At 38.3% G+C, this 23891-nt stretch overlaps 1 protein-coding gene across 1 annotated transcript in view; it reads left to right on the plus strand.

Annotated features, from left to right (window-relative positions):
• AFG2A (AFG2 AAA ATPase homolog A) overlaps window positions 1-23891 on the plus strand; it is a 205782-nt gene that overhangs the window by 27869 nt on the left and 154022 nt on the right. Inside the window, exons 10-13 of the mRNA XM_067297025.1 lie at window positions 1311-1465; window positions 8879-9088; window positions 20815-20868; window positions 21279-21358. Coding sequence (XP_067153126.1) covers window positions 1311-1465; window positions 8879-9088; window positions 20815-20868; window positions 21279-21358 — 499 coding nt within the window. The remainder of the gene's footprint in view (window positions 1-1310; window positions 1466-8878; window positions 9089-20814; window positions 20869-21278; window positions 21359-23891) is intronic.

Here is a 23891-nt window from a genome sequence, read left to right on the forward strand (position 1 = left end):
TTGTCAGAAACTTTGTATGTTTGCATCTACAAGTGCCTCTATAGAAAAAGACAGTAAACCACTGGAAGTTAACACCATGTCTGTTTTCATTGTGCTTTCATGTAGCAGTAATTGATGTTTTGTTTGGTTAAATATAGAAAGCTTTTAATGAATATTTGTCCTTTAATGGTCATGCATGACAAACTGGTATCATAGTAACTGCCTCATTTTTTGTAAAACATGACAGATTATATTACATATCTGCATGTGTGCATGGTATCTGAGCATGTGTGTGTTCAGGATATAGGATATATATAGTATATAGGATTATACTCACAGTGTATTAATATCCAAAATCACATATTTAAGTTTCAGTTCATAGAACAAGGTTGGAAATAGAATTATATCCAAATTATATTAGGCCTTAAAAGGAATAATGTTACAGTGGGAAAACCATGATGCTTCTGGGCATCTTAGATGGCTGGGACTATAGTTCCTTTTTTTGTGGAAGGCATGGGAACTTACAGATGGCAGTTTAGTCCTGCCAGAACAGTACTGATATATTAATGTGCGAATGGGTGGGACTTCTGAAGCTTTTGAAGGATTGAATTATAGGGGGAAGCTAGGAATTAGTATTAAAATTTATAGGTATTGTATGTGAGTGATTTTGCCAAACAAAAGAGAAGGCAGAATGTCTGCCTGTATATGTTTGAAAAGTGTGATCGCTGAAAGGAAAGAAGAGCTGTTCACAGTGTTAAAAAGCAATATAAAAAGCAGGGAATGTTTGTTGCATATCAACAAGAATGTTGGTATCTGGCATCTTATTAGATAGCAAAGTAGTGTCCCAGTGAAAGTAACAGAAATCTCATCAGTTGCATCTTTATAAGAGCAAATTGGAAAACACAGTCCTAATCATAGAGGAATGGGCAAGGTTGCAAATGTCTTACATGAATTGATTTAACACCTGCTTCAGATATTTGCTATCCCTCTTCCCTCCGTGTGGTTTAAAAATATGATTAGATCACTTTATAGACATTTGCTGTATTTCTCCTATTAGCCTCATTTCAGGGAATACAGGGATAAGGCTGTTTCTTTCTGTATTTTGGAGCTGATTCAGTTTATATTCTGTCTGTGGTCATGAAATCCCCTTTTTCTTGCTCTCTCCTCAGAAATATCCTGTATGTTCTTTGACGTAATTAGGGCCTGGCACTGAAAGATTCTTTTGAATATAATTTCCTTTCCAGTGCTGCAGTGTGCTTTTATGTTGTACTCCTGGTGTTTTTGGGAAACAGGATGAAGTCTACATGTTCTTATGTTTTTTGTTTTAATAGGTTTGTACGCACTGCGGAGAGCACTGGGAAAAAGAGCTAACCTACTAGATAACGAGGTGGCAGGGTCAGTGATGATTGCTTTCAATGACTTCCTGCAGGGGATGAATGATGTCAGGCCCAGCGCCATGAGGGAGGTGGCAGTTGATGTGCCAAAAGTAAGTTGTTTTCTGCAGTACACTAGCAACATTGTTAGAGCCACATTAAGAGTTGTGGTTGGTCATTGAAGCACCCCACCAAAAAAGATTCCCTTTCTAAAGTGAAAGTCTCAAGTTGCTAAGAAGTGTTGTGCATCATCTTTTTTTGTTTACATACTTCTTTATTTATAATTCTGAAGACCCAGTTACAAAAACTTAAATTCTTAATGCTTTAAAAAGAGTTGGTAGTGCAGGAGCATATCTCCTGGTCTGTAGTTGTAGGTGTTGAGTGGGTTAATGGAGTAAAAAGCTTAAAATGGCTGCTCAGGACAGAAGCTGAGTAGCTGTTTAAGTTGGAGCCTTTTGCAAAGCAGACACAAATTCAAGCAGAAACCAAATGTTAGCGTTTTTAATGAAAGTGTATTGAAAGAAAGCTGTGAAGAGACTGATTGGTGTGATTTTATGTAAAGCATGCAGTTCATTCTGTTGTGACCTGGATGTCTTCAGTGAGATTACACAGTTTTAACTGAGGGCAGGATTAGATACTGCAGGCAGGTTATCATTGCTGAGCAGTGATCACGTCAGGAACTGTCATTACGTGAACAATTCTTTTGAAAGTGCCAGCTTCAGTCATGTTTACCTCACTTACCTGTTCCACTGGTAAGTACCACTTACCCCCCCAGTTATGTATTGCAGTAGTTCATGGAGGCATAACATAAACTGGACTGGGGAACTGATCTGGTTTAAGAAAAGTTGGAAAAAGAAATGTTGCATTTAATCTTAGTAAATCTTCACTCTGCAAGCAGTTGTGCCAGCTCCCCAACCTCCCTAACCCCTAGAAGAAAGCATTCACATCTCATTGCACAAAGACGAGTCATCAGGGAATTAGCTTGCACAATTATAAACCCTATTCCCAAGCTATAGCAATGAGAAATAAAACCTGTGAACAGGATCCTGTGTACAGTCAGCTCGGATGTCACACTTGGCTTGTTAAAAGTTTGCACTGAGCGGTTAAGTGCTGGGTGGAAATACCTGGGTTGGCCCCCAGACAGCTTTTCCTGGAAATGGTATAGTGGCATCAATATCCACCAAGGCTAATTAGTTGTGCTGAGAATCAGAATTACTAATTCTCTTGTTGTTTATTGTGCTACTGGTTCTTGGACTCATGTCATTATCACTGTGCTGGGCCTTTTAGATGTACCAGCCCGTTTGGAGTTAGGTGGAGTGCTGCTGAACAGTGTAATATAGACATGTATAACTGACTTGCTCAAGATCCTGCAGGAAATCTGTGATAGGGAATTGAATCCAGGTCTACCTACTATTCAGGCTAGTGTTGTCCACTAAACCTTCCTGCCAGTGGCATCCTCGTATGTCACTTGTTTTTATTTTTTTAAACATCAGCTATGTCACTGGAATACTACTGAAATTCATTCCTTTATTGATGGGAAGGTAGCAAGAACATAGCACAGATTCCTTTTATGCTAGCAGGACCTGTGTTTTTACAAAATGATGCATATTCCGTGAAGATATCATGAATTTCAGGCCAACTGCTTGTTGCCTGTGGTGAGTTTGAAGTGGAAGGTAAGCACGGTATACAACAGATTTATTCAAAAAGTGTGCCCTCCCATATCACCTACCAAGGAGGGTACCGAAGCTCAATTTAACCGTTATTTTGGGCTGCAGAACTGCCTGCCTCCAAAAACTAAGCCACTTATGAATGTTCAGAAGCAGCCTGAATATCTGGTAATACCCGTCACAGCTGTCCATGAAAGTCAGAGCAGTGTAAGGACTCCAGTGTTGTAACCCACCAAAGCTAATTACTCCATTGCCATTTATATTTGAGATGGGGAGGTGCCATAAGTCAGCCCAAGTCCATGGGATCATGGTAAGTGCTTGGTATTGCTGAGGCTGCAGCTGGATAGCCGGGATGGGGGTGCTGAGGAAGCAAGCAAAAGGAACCCGGACCACAGCCCCCTGCTTAGGGCTGCGTGCTGGAGGCTTGGGATGTGATACAGGAACACTTGTGAACATCTGAAACTCTTTCATGTACTTTCTCATGGTTTAGCCATTTAAAAAAAAATTGGCTACTGTGTGGTATATAGACATGTACAAGCAAAAAGGACTGAAAAAATCCATTTATGATTGCTGCTATTAAACCTCAGTTAGTGTAGTTCAGTGTTTGTTAGCAAATAAATATGTCTTATTTTCATGTTTGTTGTTGTCCGAGTGCCAGTCCTTGGCATTTAATGTGCTGTTATCCAGAGAATTTACATGGTTGATTTGTTGTTTGGAACATGGATTGTAGCAGAAAATGTAATGCAGTTTCTAATTCCCTGGATACTTTTTTTTAAGAAGGGTACGCAACATTTTATGTTGCGTGATTCTAATACTAATTTTTAGCTATGTCTTAATCTAATTTTACAGATTCAGTTTTGCTTCTCTGGTTAAAGTTGCATGTTTAACTGCTGTGGTTAAAGCTGCATGCTTTATTGATTGCGCTAACATTTGAGGTTAACTGGATGCTGAAGTACTGGGTTTGACTACAAACCCGATGTCTGAGAAGCCAAATGAATGCAATCGCTGGGCAAGTAATTTGTCCCATCATCTTGTGTCACTGAGACTGTCTCCTAGAACACTTTGATGATGTTACGCCTCAATGTCTACTCCCCCAACATCTGTTGGGAAACCTTTAAAATTACTTGCTTGTCACAGAACTGGTACTAATATTAATTGCAATTTCTATAATAAGTTCTTCCTCTTTACTACTTTTCCCCTCTTTCAATGGCGCTTATAGTTCATGGACTTGGGCCACTTTTCCATTCAATACTTTATTAGTTGGCTGTTGGCCATGGTGTATTGCGATATGTTACTTATGTGCTCTGCAGTAACTTACACCAACAAAAACTGCCTTACTTACACCATTTATTGCATTCTTATTAAAATATAAAAGTTATGGTTGAGGAAAAAAAAGAAAAAGATAGCATGAACCAGACAGGTTGCCTGAGGAAAGCTGGATTCCTGAAACTTTTTTTTGATTTTTTTTTTTTCTTTTCTGGCTAATGTATCTGCATGCCCATTAGTTTGTGTAATTGTCTTGTATTGATTAATCTCCAGATACTTTCTGTCTGTAAGCATAGGCTTTTCCCTGCCTGCTCCCCCTGCCCCAGGAGCTATCCAACTGGACAGGTAATTTTGTGGGTATACTGACTGTAACACTGTTGGTCATCTAAAACACCCTTGCTAAAAATAAGCATGAGATAGATAATCAGCTATAGGAATTTTTCCAAATAGAAGACGAAAGTCTGAAATACATTAATAATACCATCTTTTTGCTGTTTATTGCAGATACATTATTCAATTGGCAGCTCACTTAGTGTGGATGCAACTTCTGGGCCATGAAACTGATCATAAATGTACAGGCTGAATTAAGCTGAGACTTATGTGATTTTTAACTTTGTATTTTTCAGATGGTGGGTTTTTTCATACTTCACTGTTTTGAAGTTGCCATGTGTAAATTGAATGAAAAGAGTGTAAACAAAGTAACTTATAAATAAAGCCACAAGTAAAAGAATTTTCTTGAAGTACTCCTTCCCTTCTTATCTTGACACCTTTGTCATTTATGTTTTTTTGAGGCTGGTATTGCCTCTTATCGCTGAAGGAAAATAATTATCTGTTGTATCATGAACTCCAAATTGTTTAGTCAATACGGAGATTGCTCTCTGAATTCTGCAGAACTGTGAGTAGGAAAACTTAGTACAGAAAACTTAGTGTTCAAATCTTTCTTCAGTTTTTAGATCTTGGATTTTAGAACTAACTGCTTCTCAGTTTAGGAGGCTAGTGAGCTAAATTGCTCTGTTTTGTTCTGTTGTCTTTTTTTAATTTAAAACCTGGAAAAAGTTACTCTGTTGTGCATATACTTGGGGTAGTAGCTAAAGCACAAGAAGAAGCTTTATGAGAAGTGAGTTGGTTGGGTGGTCTTGTACAAGTCACTTTATTTCATGGTGTCTCAGGATATTTGATAACCTTTATAGAATACTTTGCAGTCTGCTTCTGAAAAGTACTCTATGACAAGCTAGTTATTATTTTTTTATTAACGCAGTCTTTAGCTGATTCACAACATGTGTTGTGTTGCCTTGTGCTTGTAAGACCCATGGCAATCACCCACATTATATGGATAATGAAAAAAATGTCTTCGACATGTCTTGAGCTCTTTTCATATTCCAAGCACATTCAAAATTATTGATGAGGAAAGGAGCCAAAATTAAGTGAGTTTGGGAAGGTGGGCAGAAAGTGAGGCTGATGCAGGGGGAGAGAAGCTGTTGTAGGTGGAGGTGCCATGGCACGCTTTTTGTGTTCTGCATTTCTGCATTCCTTTGGGCAGCCACTTGCGCCTTGTGCGTGGGTTGTGAGCAAGGCAAATGCAAAATGCATGTATCCTAGGTGCGCTGTAGTATCTTGTACTCCATTTTTACAGAACCTGTCTTGAACTTTGCTATGTGTTACAACCTTTCTAACAGGCTGCTTTTTTGCTACAGGGATTTAGGAGATGCACATTGTAAATCAGGAAGCTAATACTGCAGTTGTTTGGAGAGTTGCACTATAGTTGCTGTTCCTCCCTCTCCTATGGGTCTTTCTGAAATTTTTGTAGACTGCTTACCCGCTTCACTCCCTTTGCTGTAATTGAACACTCAGATCTGTGTCTTTGCAGCCAAAAGGTTCTGGACGAGACATCCTTTGCACGTCTGCTTTATTTCTTTATTGCTGCTGCTTAACAGCCTCTGGAGAGTTACTGTTCTGCATCATACTCTGAGCTCTGTTAACCTGGGGAGAGCTAAAGATTATGGCCGTAATGAAATCTTGGTGTCTTACATACTGAAGCAGAGCACTGTCTTTGTATCTGTAAGCTCAGCCCTAAGGCTAGTCTTTTAAACCATTTCCACAGTGACAGAATATCACACTTCATTGCATATGTTGCAAGGCCTTTCCTTTCTGTTCATATGCAGGTAAAGATGTGCAGCTTTTTCTAATATGTGGACTCTCATTTGTGTTAATCACAGGCAGGAAGTTACTGCGGGATGCAAGAACAATCCGCTGAGTTCTTCCAAACACATACTGGCTTGTATAAATCTGAACAAATTCTTACTTTTGAGTGTTTTACTGTTAGTGGGCTGACTTTCCCACTTATCTATATACTTTTAAAAGGAGAAAAATATTTTGTTTAGAACTTGACCAGCAAGTGAATGTAGTGTTTTATTTGCTATTTTTACTTTTAATACCATTGTTGCTTGGATTCTGTTCGAGTCATGGTAATTAAAATTCTGCAAACGTGTTTCAGTATTCTGAAAAATAAAGCAGAACAGAAGGATACTTTCTAACTTTAGGCACTTAACTGAGATGCCTAACTTAGACATCTCATCGCCTCTAAAGGAAAGAGGGAGAAACTGGTTGAGAAACCATATGCCCAACTTCCGAAAGAGTGTTCAGATCGTGGTTGAATTGCCCTATGGTGGTGTCTCTCTGTCTCTTTTGAGTGTGTTGTGAGCCGAAGATACCCAGCTTGGTTAGATGATAAGAATTTGTCCTCCTGTTTCCCTCTTCCCTTCCAGCGTGTTGTGAAGTTTCTCACTGAGCTGTTTTTGCTGAATTCAAATGAACAGTTTCATTTCAAAACAAGAGACATGCTCTCAGCCCTTTTCATCTGTGTGCTACCATTCCTTTAATCTGATTGGTTTGGATTTGTGCTTGAATTATGGAACAGAAATTTTTTTTTTTTTTTGATACTACTTTGAAACAGTGCTTCAGAAAGGTGTATTCGCAGGCTTCAGAAGCTGGCTTACAAGTTACCAGAACTGGTATGTTGCTTGGTAATGCCACTGCTAAAACCTTTCCTCCTTCTGCTGTTGGGTTCCTCTGCTTTGTGTGATTCAGGCCTCTCTTTGCTCTGACCTTTACTGAATTTGTGGTGTTTTTTTTTTTTTTTTTCCCCCTCCTGTAAAAGAATTCTGCCTTTGGCAGATCCCTCTGCCCTCAGAGCTTTCTTAGCAGGCAATGGCTATCAGCCCTACGTATTTTGTACTTCCTCAGCCTTATAAAGTAATTATTTATTTAAGAACCAGAAGTGGTTGGTCACTAAGAAAAATAGAAAGATTTTTTTCTGGAGTTCCTGTGACATATTCCTAATGTGAGAGACAACATGTACTGCTGGCAGCGGATCAGCAACTCCTCACCTTCCAATTAGCCTTTAAACTCTAACTCTTAGGAGTGGTTGACCAATGAGGGTTCATCTTTTGTGTTTACTCTCCGTTATCTTTTCTTCTATGTCAAAGACTGACAATTGATGAGAAGTTTTATTTGGTTTACAATTTGCTTGTACCGAGCACCACGTACAAATTTTCTTCCTCTTCAATAATAGTCTGAATTGCCTCATTCAGCAGCTCTCTCCTTTTAGTTTCCAGTCAGTGTTCTGATACCAGGGAAATAGAAATGGAGAAGTGCCAGGAGGGACAATAATTTTCAAAGTCAGGAGTAAGGCTGATATGTTAGGTCTTGGTGATGTTCTGCTTGTGTTTCAAATCTATCTGACTTTTCTGAGTTGAAGTGTGATTTATATCTAAAAAATTTTTGGAAGAGTGTCTTAAGGCAGAAGGTCAATTGATGCAGGTGCCTTTTGATGTGTTTAATATTTAACGTGGATTGGAAAGGATGCTGACAGAACAAAGAACAGGCTGGGGAGATGTGGGGAAAATTCTTAGGCTTGTTTAAAATTGTGCAAGAAAAAGTATAGCAGGTTTTAGATCTGTCTGCTATTTTGAATAGGATGTATCAGTTCGAGCCTGTCTCATGTCTTTAACAGAACAAACTTAACTGCGATTGGTTTTGAATGTTAATTTTTTTCCTGTAGATATTTGTCTCTTTGGTGGTTTGTTTATTTTTAAGCTTCTTGTCAAATCTGCAGTGCCCAAGTCTTGAACAGGAGTGGTAGTATTGGAAAGTGATAGAGCCCCTAAAAAATCCTCATATTTAGTCCTATTCAGCTTAAGAGGATTATACAACTAGGGTCAGGGCCTTACTGTGTTGGTTCTAAATAAAACCTTCCTGAACTCATATGGTTCTTTTCTTCAAGGAAGACATCAAAGTAATTTACAAATTCTACATCAGCAGCATGTAGAAGAGAAGTTAAGATTACACTAATGATCACAGAAAGTGTTGTTGCCTATATGATATTTTGTTGTTTTATTGTTTTTTTCTGTATTTTGTTATTGATCTTTGAAGTAGATACAAAGTATTTTATTTACCCCAGCATAAAATGAGTCTTCTTGTTTAAAAGCCTTTTTGAAGAAATGACTCATTAAAAAAGAAAAACTTCATGAAAGAACCGAGACACATTCTACATTGCTCTGTTGTCTGAATTTAGCAAAATGGTCTGCTTTGCAGGTATCTTGGTCAGACATAGGAGGACTAGAAGATGTCAAGCTGAAATTGAAACAGGCAGTTGAATGGCCACTCAAACATCCCGACTCCTTCATCCGAATGGGGATTCAGCCACCAAAAGGTGTGCTGCTCTATGGACCTCCTGGATGCTCTAAAACAATGATAGCAAAAGCTTTGGCTCATGAAAGTGGTCTCAACTTCTTGGCAGTGAAGGTAGGCCATTTATTCTTGCATTTTCTTATTTCCAGGGTAACAACTGGCTGAGGACAGTTTGCCAATTGCCAGTGCTAGAATCCAGTGGCTCTTAGTGTTTCTGATCATTATTTGTACTACAGTAAACATCTTGTAAATCTGAAGCAAGGTTTGTGTTTTATAATGAAAAGGACCAGTGTTTTCTTCCTCTGTGTGTGTGTATGTATCTTTTTTTTTTTTTTTTTTAAATCAGAGCACAGAAATAACATGTTGAATGGATGGGTAAGCTATTTAGTAGCATCTAAATGCTTTCTTTTAGTGAAAAATCTGAATGTTCAGAATTATTTGAAATGTTTCTTAAAATGAAAACAGCAAAATTCTTAAAGCATTAGAAATGAAATCAACTGAGATTGGATAGTGGGTACCTGTTCTTACTGTAAGAACTGATTGCATGGGAATGTTATTGTCTCCTCTCTTATATTCCTTTTCATTCCTCAGGAAAGTCACTTTCTTTATCTTAATATTGATATTTCATTACAGGATTTTCTTGCTGTGGTAGCCTGTTTTCAGGGGAAATCATTCTATTTCATCAGTTTCTAGAAAGGTTGCAAAATAACATACCTGGAGTACTCTTGGATAAGTGGGATGTTCTCTCAACATTAAGAAACACTTTAAATAAAGAAATATTTTGGAATTCTCTTCCTATGAATCATTGTAATTGATTACTGCGGGGCATATGGAAAATGCATGAATAGAAGTTTAATAATATTGAGCTTCAACACATAGGAACAAAAAAAGAAGATAGTAGAGTGATTCCGTATGAGGTAGGCTTGCAGCTGTGTTAATGTGTTAATGAAGTGCAAGAAAAAACATTTTTTTAAGTGTTTTTGTTTTAAAAGTGCCTCCTCCTTGACAGTGAGGTCACGTACACTTTTCTATTGACCATCTCTTTACTCGCAGAGCTCTCCGTGGTAGTGCTTTCTATGCAGCTTCCTTCTCTGCCTGTCCTTTCAGTGACACTGTTGGTGTAGCTCTGGACTCTGTCCTCTCAGGAAGCTGAGGCACTTGCGCTGACCCTGAAGCCAGCAGCCCTTCATTGCCTTTGCTTCCTGGTATTAAAGCCATGCCTCTGGGTCGCAATCATGTCAACAAGAGGAGCCTTGGAAACCTCTGCCCTTAAGAAACACTAGCCTTACTGCCTCTTCCTTACAAACAAAGTAGTTCTTTGTACTCCAGAGTTACTGGTAAACAAGGTAACCTTTTCCTCCTGCACTGCTCAGGAAAACATTCCTTCTTTGTTTTGCCCAAAGCATTGATGCCTGAAAGGACAGGAACAAAAGCAGTAGTATAAAAAAAAAAAAAGAAAGAAAGAAAGAAAAAAAAGAAAAGAAAAAAAAGGAAAAAGAAAGAAAAAAGTTAATAATGATTGTGTTTGCTATCATGTATTCATTAATCTAACTGCATCAGTAAAAATGGCTAACATGCACTTCATTAACATTAACACAAACCACCTTTTCCATTTGGGGTCATGTTGGGTGTGAGTTATCCAGGAAATACACCAGTATGAAAGTACTTTTATATAGTAATGCAGCATTTCTTCACTATGGATTTTCTAATGGTGCAAAAAACATTGTTATTGACAACTGCAACAGAAATGGCTGGCTTGGGGAAACTGCCTTTTATTCTCTGTCAGTTTAAGTACCTTGGCCTGGAACTGCCCAAATATTCAATGTACAGATGTTCCAAGAGGTGCTTCTCTGGAGTATATCCAGCCATGGATATGTTGACTCCAGGAAGGGAACAGAGCCCACTTTCCCTAACTTTGCATTTGCTTCCTGGACAGAAAAGGCAACATCCATCATGTATTAAATGTGTTAAACATCATTGCTTGTAGTGCTTTTTAAAGCACAACAGGCTTGAATTCATCTCTACTCCATGTACTCCTGCAATAAATCCAAAGTAGATGAATATGATGAATTTTTCAAAAAGAGAGGGATCTTTTTCTGCAGCTTGTAGTCCTGTTAATTTTCCCTTTCTGTTCATTATGTCTCAAAAGGCTGTTCCTGTAAGTGATACCAGGCTTCTTGAAACAGAAGTGCGTTTCTCGATAATTTACTTTACGGACTTGCTTCTTCCAGTCTCTCTTGCCCCAAATAAATGATCTTGATGAAAAGTGTCTGCCATACATGCTGTAGAATATGTATACTCTTTCAGTATAATTAAGGTGGCTCAGGGTTGTGGGGTCCTTCTCAGGAGTGGACTACAGACAGAAGGAATTGCTCTGGCTGTGGGCGCCTGCTGCTGGATTCCGGCTGTCTCCTGTGTGTCTGAAACCTGAGAAGAAACTGAGTACATTATCTGCAGCACTTATTTGGTCCAGTGATTTTTTTGGAAGATGGGCTTACTGTGGGTGCACAGTACATTTAATATGCATGGACACAGTAAGTCCCACTCTATTTGATAAGTGATGAATGTATTCTACATGTGTAAATCAGCTGCACTGCTCAGGTGCAATCAGTACCTCCCTGCCCCAGCCTGGAACCAGAAAAGCTTGGCACTGCTTTTCCAGATGGGTCTGTGCAATGTCTCTTCAGTTTGCCCAGCTCACTGTTAAATAAGGTATTTCTGCTAGTCTATAAGGAATCTGTTCAAATGTGTCATTTCCATATATCTTTGGAAAGGCTGGCTGTCATAGTGCTGTAGGAGGCCTGGCCAAATGGTGCAGCCTTAAACATATGTCTGACATGTCTATAGTATGGTGTGGAAGATAGGCAAAGTCTAGATGCAGTTTCTGGGCAGAAGAGCTGAAGGAATAATGTGATAACAGATGTTTGACGTTGCATGTTGTTCTCTCTTGAAATCTATTGTGAAGTTTGAAGGGTTATTGTTATGATGTTTGACCCATCTGTGTACATACTGTTTGATATTTGGCCAAAACTTTTTATAGTTGTATTTTTACCAAGACTGGTGACCTTTTGCTTTTCCAGAGAAAAGATTTTTTTGTTTGTTTGTTTGTTTCTAACAAAGCAATTTTACGTATAATTCCTGAAGGAATTGTTCGTTTCTGTTTCTTCACTTGACTGTTTGTCTCCTTCATACAATGTATCTGCTAAATTTATTGGGGAGGAGGTTGTCAGCTACTTTCCAGGGGATAGCCCTTCCTGTTCCCTCCCACTGCCCCTTTCTAAATCTCTTGTAGCTCTTGATGCTCCTCAGGGTTTTAGTGGACATCTTGATTCTTTTTTTCCACCAAAAAACCTCTGTTACAAAAAGATAAATTAGTAGTTCTTATCTTCTTGGAGAGTTTTCAGTGTTTTGCAGTTGTGGACATGAGCAAGTATAAGACTATGTGAACAAATGAATTAGGATTTTTCTTTTTCTTTCTTCGGTGTTTGAACATCAGTCTTGCTTTATCAGCGCTTTTTGATCTGGTTGAGTTCTTATTTCTCTCAACTTTGTATGCACTTTTGTACTTCTCCATGCTCTTCTTGCGCAGGACCAAAAGCTTTTCCTCAGAAATGTATTTTATGCATTTCTGTTACCAATGGAAAAAGAAAATTTATATACAGATATTGGGCTTATAAATATTAATAGGATACAGGATATAATTTTCAACTTCTGCCACGCTGATGACAGCTCTGTTATGTACAGCTGTCTCTGCGACATTTTTGCTTTTGATGCCATCTAGTTTTTCTGAAATTGAACACAAAGAAAATGAAAGCCCTGTTTCTGTGGGGTGTGTTCCCTCTTTTGACAGTTTGCTTGGTGGCTACCTTTCTGTCCTGTTCTGACAGTTCCTGCACTTAGGGTCAGGATGGGCAGGTCAGGACTTTGGATGCTTTTTTGAGACGTATGTTGATTAGACTGCTAAGATTTTGTAGTGATATAATAAGAATATTTTTGGAGGAAATGTCTTGTATCTTGCTATATTGCATAGGTTGGTAACAAAAATAATACTTATACCTGCATTTGTCTTGCATCTTAATTTGTTCAGATTTATTACTACTCTTTTGGATTTTTTTTTTTTTTTTTAGGAAATCCTGTATCATTGATTTGTGTTAAAAATCTAATGAATATTACTTTTCTTCATGGATTTTCTGTTGGATTTCTGTGAAGCAACTTGCAGAGAATCTGTGTGGATTTTTTCTCTCATTATTATGGTATCTAGGTAATTAACCTTACTAGCAATTAAGAAAACCATTGGCTTTTTTGTTTTTAACCTTTTTCAGAATGAACATGGGAATCTTTTCTTATGCTGTAAACCTGGTAGGTACCATGGAATTTCCTCTGGATAAGTTTCATCACTCTGTGCTAAGGGGCCCTGTAGCTGACAGTGCCATAAGGGTCATGGGGGCTGAATAATCCTTTTGCCCTTTGAGTTGCTCATATGCCTGGGATGAGGCAGACTGGAGGGGCTGTGTGTTGCTGGTGGTATCCTCATACTTATTCCAAACCTGCTAAAATTAGAGGGTGAGTTTCTACTACCTTAAGGAGTCTTTTGCTCAGGGCTACATGAACAGTGGACTTTGAGTTCCATTTTCTGTCCTACAAGCAGATTACCTGAATTTACAAAATAAGTAACAAGAAAAACTATGCAACTTCTATATACTTGTAAAGGGTTTTAGAAGATTTGGTTCTTCTCTAGCTGCTCATTGCTTTCTTATTAGAAAGCAGTATTTGTCTAGTTGTCTGTTTAAAATCAAAACAAAGCGAAAACTAACTCAGTGACAGTGACAAAACACAGCTTAATTTTTCGGAAAACTTAGATCTTGAAAAGATAAACCCTTTGGAATTCAGCTCTCTAAGTGAGACACACAGAGTATTGTAAACATGATGAAGCATGAAAGCAGTATTTAAAAAAACGGTGGCAAGAAGTGTTGAAGTACATTAACACTGAACAAACCAACAGTACTAATGATGTATACTATACTGCTCTAAAATATTTGAATATTTTATATGGATTAGGAGCTCAAACTATGGAGAAGAATTTTGTTAGAAAATATTCCTGACATTTTATTTTCTGTTACTTAAGAGCTTGGGCTGAAAGAATCTTTCTTTTCTTTTTCAATTAGCAGTAATTACAAAAATACACACTGTTCTCAGAGCTCTGATTTCACTTTGGCTTGATTTAACTTCCTATATCACCCTGCAGATGCTTTTGTACCACTCCCCGTGCCTGACATGTGCTTAAGTTTAGTTTGTCATCTGGGTCAATTACGTCAAAATATTTTCCAATTGAAGTTTCCTCTGCTTTTCCCTTCAGTTCTTGGCTGCGGCAGTTAAAACAGATTAACGAGGCTTGGAAAGGCCGTCTGCTTTGCTTTGTGAAGAGCTGTCACTGAATTTTTGGAAGATATTTTAGCCTTCTGACAGGGATTTCAGCAAGCTCTTCTTAAGCTATGTTTGTGAGCAGAAGCATGAAATCAGAAAGTTTTGAGGCGGTGACTAACTGAGTAAAAATTGTTTTTAAGGTTAAAAATGAAGAAGCATTGTGGTTTTATGAGAAACTCTGGCAAACATTTGATAAAACCAACAAAAAAGAAGATTTACAGTAACACATTATTTAATTAGCAGATAATGAAACTAACATGCCCTGTGTTTTGAAAAATGCCTGATGTTTAAATAACGTTTTCCACAAGAGATAGCAACTTGAGATAATTTAATGAACTCTCTTAATGCAAAGGCTTAAATATGTTTCACTCAACTAAAAATAAAGAAAGACATTTATGCAGTCTTACCATAAATTTCCCCCCAAATGAATATGCACCCAGAAAGTAATCCCCTTTGTTTCTTTATCCCTTTTCAGTTACTTTTCAAGACTGGTTCTTATTAGCACCTAGTTTCTCTCTCTGTTAAAGTTGCCCAGGGTTTGTCAGCAATGAGGACATGGCAAAAGCAGCAATCATGGAATCGGGTGTTGCTGGAGTGGTGAAACGTTGGCAGCTGAATATGGTTTGTGGCATGGGTGGTAATTTTGTGTCATCTTGATGGATCATTTTTTGATCCCACTTGCATCCTGCCCTGATTGTATCAAGCCTGGTTCGAGGTGGAGTAGTGGATGGCAGCCTTTCAGCTTGAAAGCTGGCACCATGGCTAAATGTGGTCATGAATAAGAACGGGTGCTGAAAATCCATGACAAATAGGAATGATTTGTGAAGGGCTTTCTTTGTGGATAAGGAGAGTGAGTGGGATGGGTTATCTGCTAGATCTGCTTCAGCTCTGTTTGTTATGATAGAATTTCACCTCTGACTTACTAGTGCCGTGCCTGTGCTTGCGCAGCACTTCTTAAGCACGCAAAATCCTGATAAATGTGAGTGGTGGTTATGCCTGAGTGCTGAGCAGGGCCCTCTCTGGATGCACTGGTGCATGCAGTCAATTTAATTCAATGTTTATGGTGAGTTCACTCAGCACTACAAATATTGGCTTCTGTATTACATAAAGAAGCCTTGAAAGATTGTCACTGAAGTTTATTAGTCACAGCAAAAGGGAAGCAAGTCAATTCTGAGTCATGTTGATAAAGAAAAATGGAGATTGTATTTGCTTTGAGCAATTTAATTACACTGCTTTTATAAACTTAGTTGCATGGACTGCAGTTTCCAATTTTTGCCAACCTACTCCCCTGGATACTTTGGAACCTACAAGCACCTGTTTAAATTTAAGTTTTTAAAACACCAGACAGGTGTCAACAGGTTTATTTTAAGGTCCTTTAGAAAGCAGGTCAGAGGGAGAGGAAGCGATTAAAATGGTGAAACTGTACTGAGCCTGAGGTTTAAATGCTGCTTAGAATCTGTGAATGATGCAGATTAAATCATTCAGCAACATTAAAAATGAAGAACCAGGCTTTATTCTTAACAAGCAAATATAGTGCATTTTATGAGCAAATGTTTTTTTCTATGTAGCTTAACCAATTACAAAATAATTCATGCACAACCTCTGCGTTAGAAATAGCCTTACTGTTAAAAGAAAGGAAGTCTTATTATTTCTCTTGCTACCTCTCTTTCCTGTAGCCCTCCTGAGTGATATGTTATTTTGGTTTGATTGTGGTATGGATGGGGTAGTTGAGATTTGCTGTTGAGATTAGAGGAAGAACCCCCCCCCCACACACACACACACATCTAATTAATTTCTGAGTTCTGTACAAATCAGCTAGCATTGTGACAGTAAATTAGCTCACTTGACTGGCACTGTTGTGGGACTGAGAAAAGAAATGAGCTGAAATAGAGGTTTTAACTCCATGAAAGCTGTCGTGGTAAGGGGTGGGGTCCAGCTTCACTCGTCTGAGCTGGTTGTCTACACTCATGCAGTCTGATGAGAAATTAGCACATCAGAGTGAGGTGGATTGCATCTGCAAGCTAGATGTCTGTCTGTCCAAATCAGTTAGTGTGAATGTCTAACTCAGATGCAGATGTCTGAATGTGGGCAAATGAACCTTGCTGTAGGTACTCATTTTGAAAAGTTGAAAACTTATTTTGGCATCCAGACATCTTTTTTTTCTTTTCCCCCTTTTTTTGAGGTTTGTGGTAAGGATCTCAGTTTCTAGATACTTCATTTGAAATTAAATATTAGTTATATGACTGATATTTTAATGTCTGTTTGATCATTTCTTCTTTGAGCATGACAAAGAAGGAATTGTGTATTGTGTATTGCAGAGTAATCTGTAGGATATGATATAAATTCTCTGATTCTGTGGGTTTTTAAAAAATATGAATCATACTCCATAGTTAACATAGTTCAGTGTGTTAGAGCCCAGAACTTTCACGTCCGTTTATGGCTGTATTTTAGAACCCAATAGACAGAGCTGCGTGTTGGTGAAATTTGGAGCAGTGTCCATCTGGCTCAACAAGTATACATAGATGACTTCACTGATTGTCAAACAGTAAAAAAATTATGTATAGAGGGAAGTCACTGACTAAGTTTCATATCAGTTGGAAGTCGGTTCCCCAGTATTTTAGGTGGAAGAAATCCCCAAGTGGACCTAAGCATTGATTAGAAAAATTTCAGGGGTACCAGATTTTGCTCTTGCAATTTAAAAGCTCTTTGAGAACTTATGTCATAACGATGTGTACATAAGCTTATCTCATGTTGAAGGCTGTGCACAGAGTTTTTATCTTTTGTGCAGTTACTCTTTCAAGAGCTTATTCTGATCATATTTTGAATGTAAGGAATTTTCTATTTTTTCTCCTTTTTTAAAAGAAATCAATATAGGAGAAAAACCCACAAACAACCCAGACTATAAGTAAGTGGAAGGTTTCATGATAGAAGGGGAATGTCTCTTGTAAACGAGGATGGGATATTCTTTAAACAGAGCATACATGGAAGTTATCTCTACTTTGAGGCTGAGTAAACAAAACTCTGGATATTTCAGCAGTGTAGAGTGTGCCTGAATTGGCAGATTTTATACTATTAGTCTGGATTGTAACTCACAAATGGTGTGTGCTTATATGCATGGCTAAGCTACAACTACTCCTGCCAACTTCCTCCTCCAAATCTTTTGCTGCTTTTGGAGTCATTGTGCAAATGGCCAGAAGGAACAGGTTTTGTTTCTTCACATCCCTTCATATGGAAGATTGCTTGTTGCAGAACAGAATTGAGCTATGCCTCATTAAACCCTACCATTTGTTGCTAGGACATCTTGGTCAGCATATCAACAGCTGTAGGCAAATTTTAAATGAATCATTATGATTACCTCCAGGCCAAAAATGGTGTTTTAACAATTGTCACTTTGCTGACCAAGTGCAGTTCATGTCCTTTGTTTTTAAAGCATTGGAAAAGCGTAGAAATACAAAAGAACTCCCAGTATTTCTTGAGTGGCCACCAAGCTCTAAGCAAACTTTGTAAAAAGAGAAGATAAGCTTTGTGAAAATTGGGAATGATGCTCAGCTATCAGCAGGTGGCTGTGTGACAAATGGCCTGTAGACTGCTTGTGATAGAGAAGATGTGTCTTTAAAAGAGCTACGACCAATCTCAAAGACATACCCATTTTCAGACAGAGTAAGGCAGAGCTTCAGCTTGTGTTGGACCAGAGCTTACCCAGTTCAGTTTCTCTACCAAGCATCTTTGAACATTTCTAGCTTTTGTGTTGTGGTTTTATGTGTTTGCATTAGACAAAATGTTTACCAATTCTTCTTCTTCTGTGAGTTCTTTCTCTTCTTTTGGAATCTTTTCCTTTATTGCCAGGTATAATAGGAGTCCAGGCCACTTGTAATAAAGACCTTGGTTCTGAATGGCTGTTTTGGTATTGTTTATGAGAGGTGAACTATGAGAGCTGCTTAAAATCAGCTTTCATGAAAATTCTCCATGAAGAGGCACAGATCATTAATAATGCTGCTCTTTCACATGGTGTTCCTGCTTAATGAAGAGCAAAATGGGAAAAAACTTCATGTCAAAGCTTACAGCAAAGCCTTGCATTCAAAATAGTTCCCTTTGGAAGCATTTTAAACAGTATTTGTTGCTTTGATGTTGCCTTGATCGTATTTTAATGCTTAATTAAAAATAAAACTTCAAGCATCTGAAATTATATTGTACCTGAAAGCTCTAAGAGAGTAGTTTTGGTTTTAAGTATTTTTTGCTCAGACAAATGAAGAGAAAATGTTGGACTATTTGATGTTGTCTGTCATACTAGAAGAGTGCAGTACTGGCACTGATGTGTATAATGTTGGCTTCAATGAGAATACTGATGTGAATGAAGATTACTTGTGAGAATAAGGGCGTGAAAGAGAAGGTCTGCAGGTTCCAAGAAAAAGTTAGTAAAAGAAATCTGTAATTGTGGGCAGAGTCTGCAGAGGTTTCTCAGTGTATCGGCTTGGTTTAACGAAAAGCAAGACAGAAAGGGAAAACTGCTCTCTAGTTGCTTATGGATTTGTTAGACCCATGCTGTCAGATTCCTCATCTGCAATGAACATGATGAACAGCAAGGGCCCAGAGCAGCTGGATGCCGTCTCTTTGAACTACAAGCCTATTCTGCACAAACTGCTGCACGCTTCTCGTGTTTGGTGTCCACAACGAATAGGGAAAGGCCTCCTTGTTCTCTCTCACGTGCTCTTTTTTTTTCTCCCCCTCTTTTTCTTTCCTGAGTTCTTCATCAACAGCCTCAAATTTTTAAACTTTGAAAGCCTGCAGGTGACACTTTAGCAACTGCACCAGTTGTTTTAGGGGTGGATGTTGATGAAGGGAAGCAGTGCTAATTGTATCATTTCTCTTTCCTATGGGCAAGGCACATGTTACTCTTCTTTTGTCCCTTACCCAATTGGTCTTACCTGTGTGGTAGAGTGGGTCTGGCTACTGTTGTATCTCACCTGTTCCTTTGGGTAATGCATGGTGCCATAACATATATAGTGCTATAACGTGGATGCTTTGCTGATATCAGATAACTTATGCTTTTCATTTTAGGGTATACACTGTTTCCTAAACAATGCACACGTGCTTTCCAATGGTGCCAATGTCAAGATAAAGTCAGTACACTGTTACTGCAAGGCTGAAAATGAGTATGAAAGGGGAGTCTGGAAAAACAGTGTCCTGCATTTTTAGAGTGATGAATCTACATTTTACTGATCTAGGTCATAATTCCAGATGGTCCCCTTCAAAGAGAGGTTGTATCAGCACCTCTTTCAGTGCCAACGTATAAATGTATGTCTTCCAATACAAGTTAATTCTAGCATAACCGTTGATTACAGCTTCCTTACTATTCTGCTCAGAGCTTTATCTGAAGGTACTCAAAGCACTGAAGCGTAGGAAGGTTGTTCAATTTATAGACTGTGAAGTAGGATGTCATTTCTGCCGGTGAAATTGTGAGGACATCTGTTCCCTGGAAAATAGGCTGAAGCCGCTGGCTCATTTCATTCAGGGCAGCAGGTAATCATCATTGGTAGTGGCCGTAGGTCAAGGCTGATGTAAACCAGGCTGAACTCAATGCGTCGTTACCAATCCCATGAGACTCTTGGTCCCATTAAGAAGCATTTTTTTAGCAGCCTATCCTGCAGGATTTAGCAGAACAGAAAATGCTCTGAGAATTCTCCATTGTTTCAATTTTTGTAATTGTAAATACTTGTTTTAAAACTTGAATACTGACCCTGTGGTCTCAGGTTTGTTCCTAGTGGACAGGGCTGTGAGTATAAGCAGGCACTGCAGTAGCTGGCACTATAATTGTGCTTGGCCCTCTCGGTAGAGAGGGGAATGAATGTGAATGAGCTGAGACATGAGACAGCTTTCTTGATGGTGATATGGCACGTTATGGATGTGTTTCAGGTGTGCTGTTACGGCAGCTTCTTCCTTCTGAACCTGAAATCTGTCAAATTCAAAGAAGTGCTTTTAACTGTGGGTTTAGGTTGTTGTTTTGGTGCCTGGATGGATAGGATGCCTGTTGAGTGCACAAATTAATGCTTATCTGTAATTCATCTTTTTGGCTGAATTACAGCCCCCCTTGTTGCTGTTGTTGAGCCAGCAACTTCCAGTAACCCCAAAGTGTTTCTTTTGTTTGTTTTTTGTTAATTCTGTTTCTCAAAAACTATTAGGTAGGTATTATGATAAAAGGACTACAAGCGTAGTCACTTGTATGCAAAGTTGTATGTCAAATGGTAGAAAAGAGGATAGGTAGAAGGTAAGCTGAAAAATGCACAAATAAGACTTTTGCAAGTGAGAAATTATCAAAAATCCTCCTAACAGAGTATCAGTAAGGTAGCATTGGTAAATTGTCTCAGCCATTTAGTATATAAATGTAATAAACTTTTTTTTTTTTTTTTTTTTTGCAGGGACCTGAGCTAATGAACAAATATGTTGGTGAGTCCGAACGAGCAGTGAGAGAGGTGAGAAGGTGCTAACTGTACACAGTGTTATACGTTAAGCTTTTTTGGTATTCAAATTCTTTTGTGCTTATAAGGATACCTTTAAACTTTCCAAGAAAACCGCCTGCAGTTTGAGTTTTTAAGAAAAAAGAAAGGGACATTCTGTGCTGTTTATCCTCCTCCCACCCTGGCCTAGTGATGCATGTCAAATTCAGGATCCAGTACAACTTTCCCTATAAGCCTGTGTCATGCAGTGTCATAGATAACTACTGAAAGGTCTGGTTTTTAAAAATGACTGCAAGGCTTATGTCTGTTCTGTGATGTTCTTTAGCTTTTGGAGTGTGCAGAGAGTGATAGCGTTCTGTTTTAAAAAAAAAAAAAAAAAAAAATTCCATCCCTTAAAACTGAACGTTTCATTGTTGTTGTTCTAGATATTTAGGAAAGCCAGAGCAGTGTCTCCTTCAGTTCTTTTCTTTGATGAAATAGATGCCCTGGCAGTTGAAAGGGGAAGGTGAGTAATACTATTACAAAAATGATAGTCATTTATTTGTTTTCTGATAAATTACTCTAAAATAGCATTGTGCAATCGCAAGTATATCATGCTTCTAGAATTCTTTTATTAAAAAATTCATTCTACAGGCAGAAGGGTAGTATTTGTGACTTCTACTCAAGCCTATTTAATTTGGCATAAACAGGTAAGCTGGTGGAGTTCCTCCTTTCTCATGTCATTAGCAGGAAGGATTCTACTGGTTCTCATGCCCTTTAGCTCTTTTCTGTGGTTTTAACTTGCATTTATTTCCTGACTCCTAACTAACTCCTTTCTTTTCCCATGGTTGTTGCATTGGCCTAATAAAGTGCCTCCATCAAGCAAAGAATATGATCATATGGTATATACTGATGGAGTTTCCAATGAGACTACTCATATACTTAAATTTAAGCCTATATTTAAACATTTTGCTGGACAGGGACAAAAGCTGTGAAAAAATCTGGGAATATATATGCCCTTTCAAGTGCAACATTAAAAAGGGATTCTTGTGGAAGCAGCTAACAATCTTTTTATAACTTCCTGCTTTGCCTTGATTATGGCAGCGTCTGCAAGTTTAACTTTTGTCCGAAGAAGTATTACAGCAGGTTTTACTTGCTACTATAGCATTTTAGATTTGAAAGGCTCTGTAAGTAGGCTTTCTTGGGCGATGCCTTTCTATGAAATATTTTCCTGTTGTGAACTAGTGCAAGCTTTTTTCTGTCTTGTTGGATTTGCATGAAAAACTGTCAAATATATGCATGTAGGAAGTATTTGTCCAGTTTAAAGGCACATTAGCATTCCATCATTTTTTTCTAGAACAGAAGCAACCTCAGCATCCATACAGATTCCTTTATATTGCAAAAGGGCCATTTGTATCTGCAGAAAAGGATAAAAGGTGTCATTCTGACCTTTCAGCAACTCATTGTTTACTTACACAAGGAAGCATCTTCTGCTAGATGGAGCTGCCCTGTAAAACTGCTAACAAATGAACACATTCTTTGTTGAAATTGGTACAAGAGCTGGTACAAGACATCTTCAAGAGCATCCTCCTTATGTGAAATATATGCCACTGCAAAATTTGTAAACTTCCTAGAAATGCTACCCACCCTGTAGTACAATGTTAGAACACCTGCCTATGTGCCTATTATCACAGCAGAAGTTGCAAAAATGTGTTCTGGAATCAAGCCAACAGAAAAAATCAACCCATGCTGCAATTGTTAAAGTGTTTAGCTTTCAGAAATACTGCTTCGTCAAGATAAAACCTTTTGGAGGAATAAAACACAGTACATTTTAATCAGCCTTTTCACACAGTGCCTTAAAGGCACTGAATTTGTTTGTTTGTTTCATTCTTCTAGGGGGTAAATAACCCAATTTTACATTACCTGGAATTGTCTGCGGGGGGTAGTAGGCCTGGCACAGCTTGCTGAAGAATGTGGTATGACCTGCTGCAGTCATTTTGTGCTGGAGACATCTGGTTTGGGAGCTTTAAAAAGAACAGGGTGGGACACAGAAATATTTCATTGTCAAATCTGAACCAGATGGGAGGTAAAATATGTAGCAGAGTTCTCATAAAATTCATCTGAAATTAAATGGTGTAGGAAACCAGACAAGGCACTTATTAGAAATGGCCTTTTTTTACAGGCTGATTTTGCACAGTAGGAATTTGCAAATGCATTAGAGATGCTAATGATTTGTGGCCTCTGGAGATCCATTTCCTGTACTATTACTAACCATACTGAAGTTTTCAAGGAAACACCTGTTTATGTTGTCTCCCTGTTCCCTCTGTTGGCTGAATTGTTTTTTTTCTGTCTTGGCAGTGAAAAACACTCTGTGATACAACTTTGTAAAAGTTTTTCCTCTCAGTTTAAATCCTTGTTAGGATTCTGTGGGTTGTGGGTTTTGTGCAGAATGTGCTGCATCCCAAAACTCTCGGGTAGGTAACGTCTCCTGATCCTAACTGTGTCCAGAGATACTGAGAAGCCTAAACTGTTAAGTTGTGAGGGTAGTTTTCTGCACAGTTCAGATCTGATTAACAGATGTGAAATAGCACTGACTAATTGCTTAATGCTTTTGCTCTTCAGAACATTTTGCCAATTATTCATTAACCCATTATTACTTGCTTATATTTGACTAAAGCTTGTGGGTTTAAAATGCGTAAATGTTTTGCTCCAAACCCTCTGTAGAGATCACTAATCAATCTCATCTCATCAGCAGGCACGTATAAATTAATAGACATGGTAATTTATTATAACCAGTGACAGGTAGATCAAGAGAGCTAAGAAATCTCCTTGGTTGCACCATTCAGTGTGATGTCATCTTTGCATCATGTGGCAGAGTCTGTGTCACTGCAGAAGCCATTAGTCCATGTCAAACACTGTGGCTACATTCAGGTCTGTCACAGTGTTTTATTTATTTATGCATTCCCAAGCCATAACACCATAATTTTAATACAACATCTAACACTCTCCCTAGTGGAATTCTCATTATTAGTTTAATAGCAGGAGATTCAAGAGAAATC

Source organism: Apteryx mantelli, chromosome 5, assembly GCF_036417845.1.
Source record: "Apteryx mantelli isolate bAptMan1 chromosome 5, bAptMan1.hap1, whole genome shotgun sequence".
NCBI lineage: Eukaryota > Metazoa > Chordata > Aves > Apterygiformes > Apterygidae > Apteryx > Apteryx mantelli.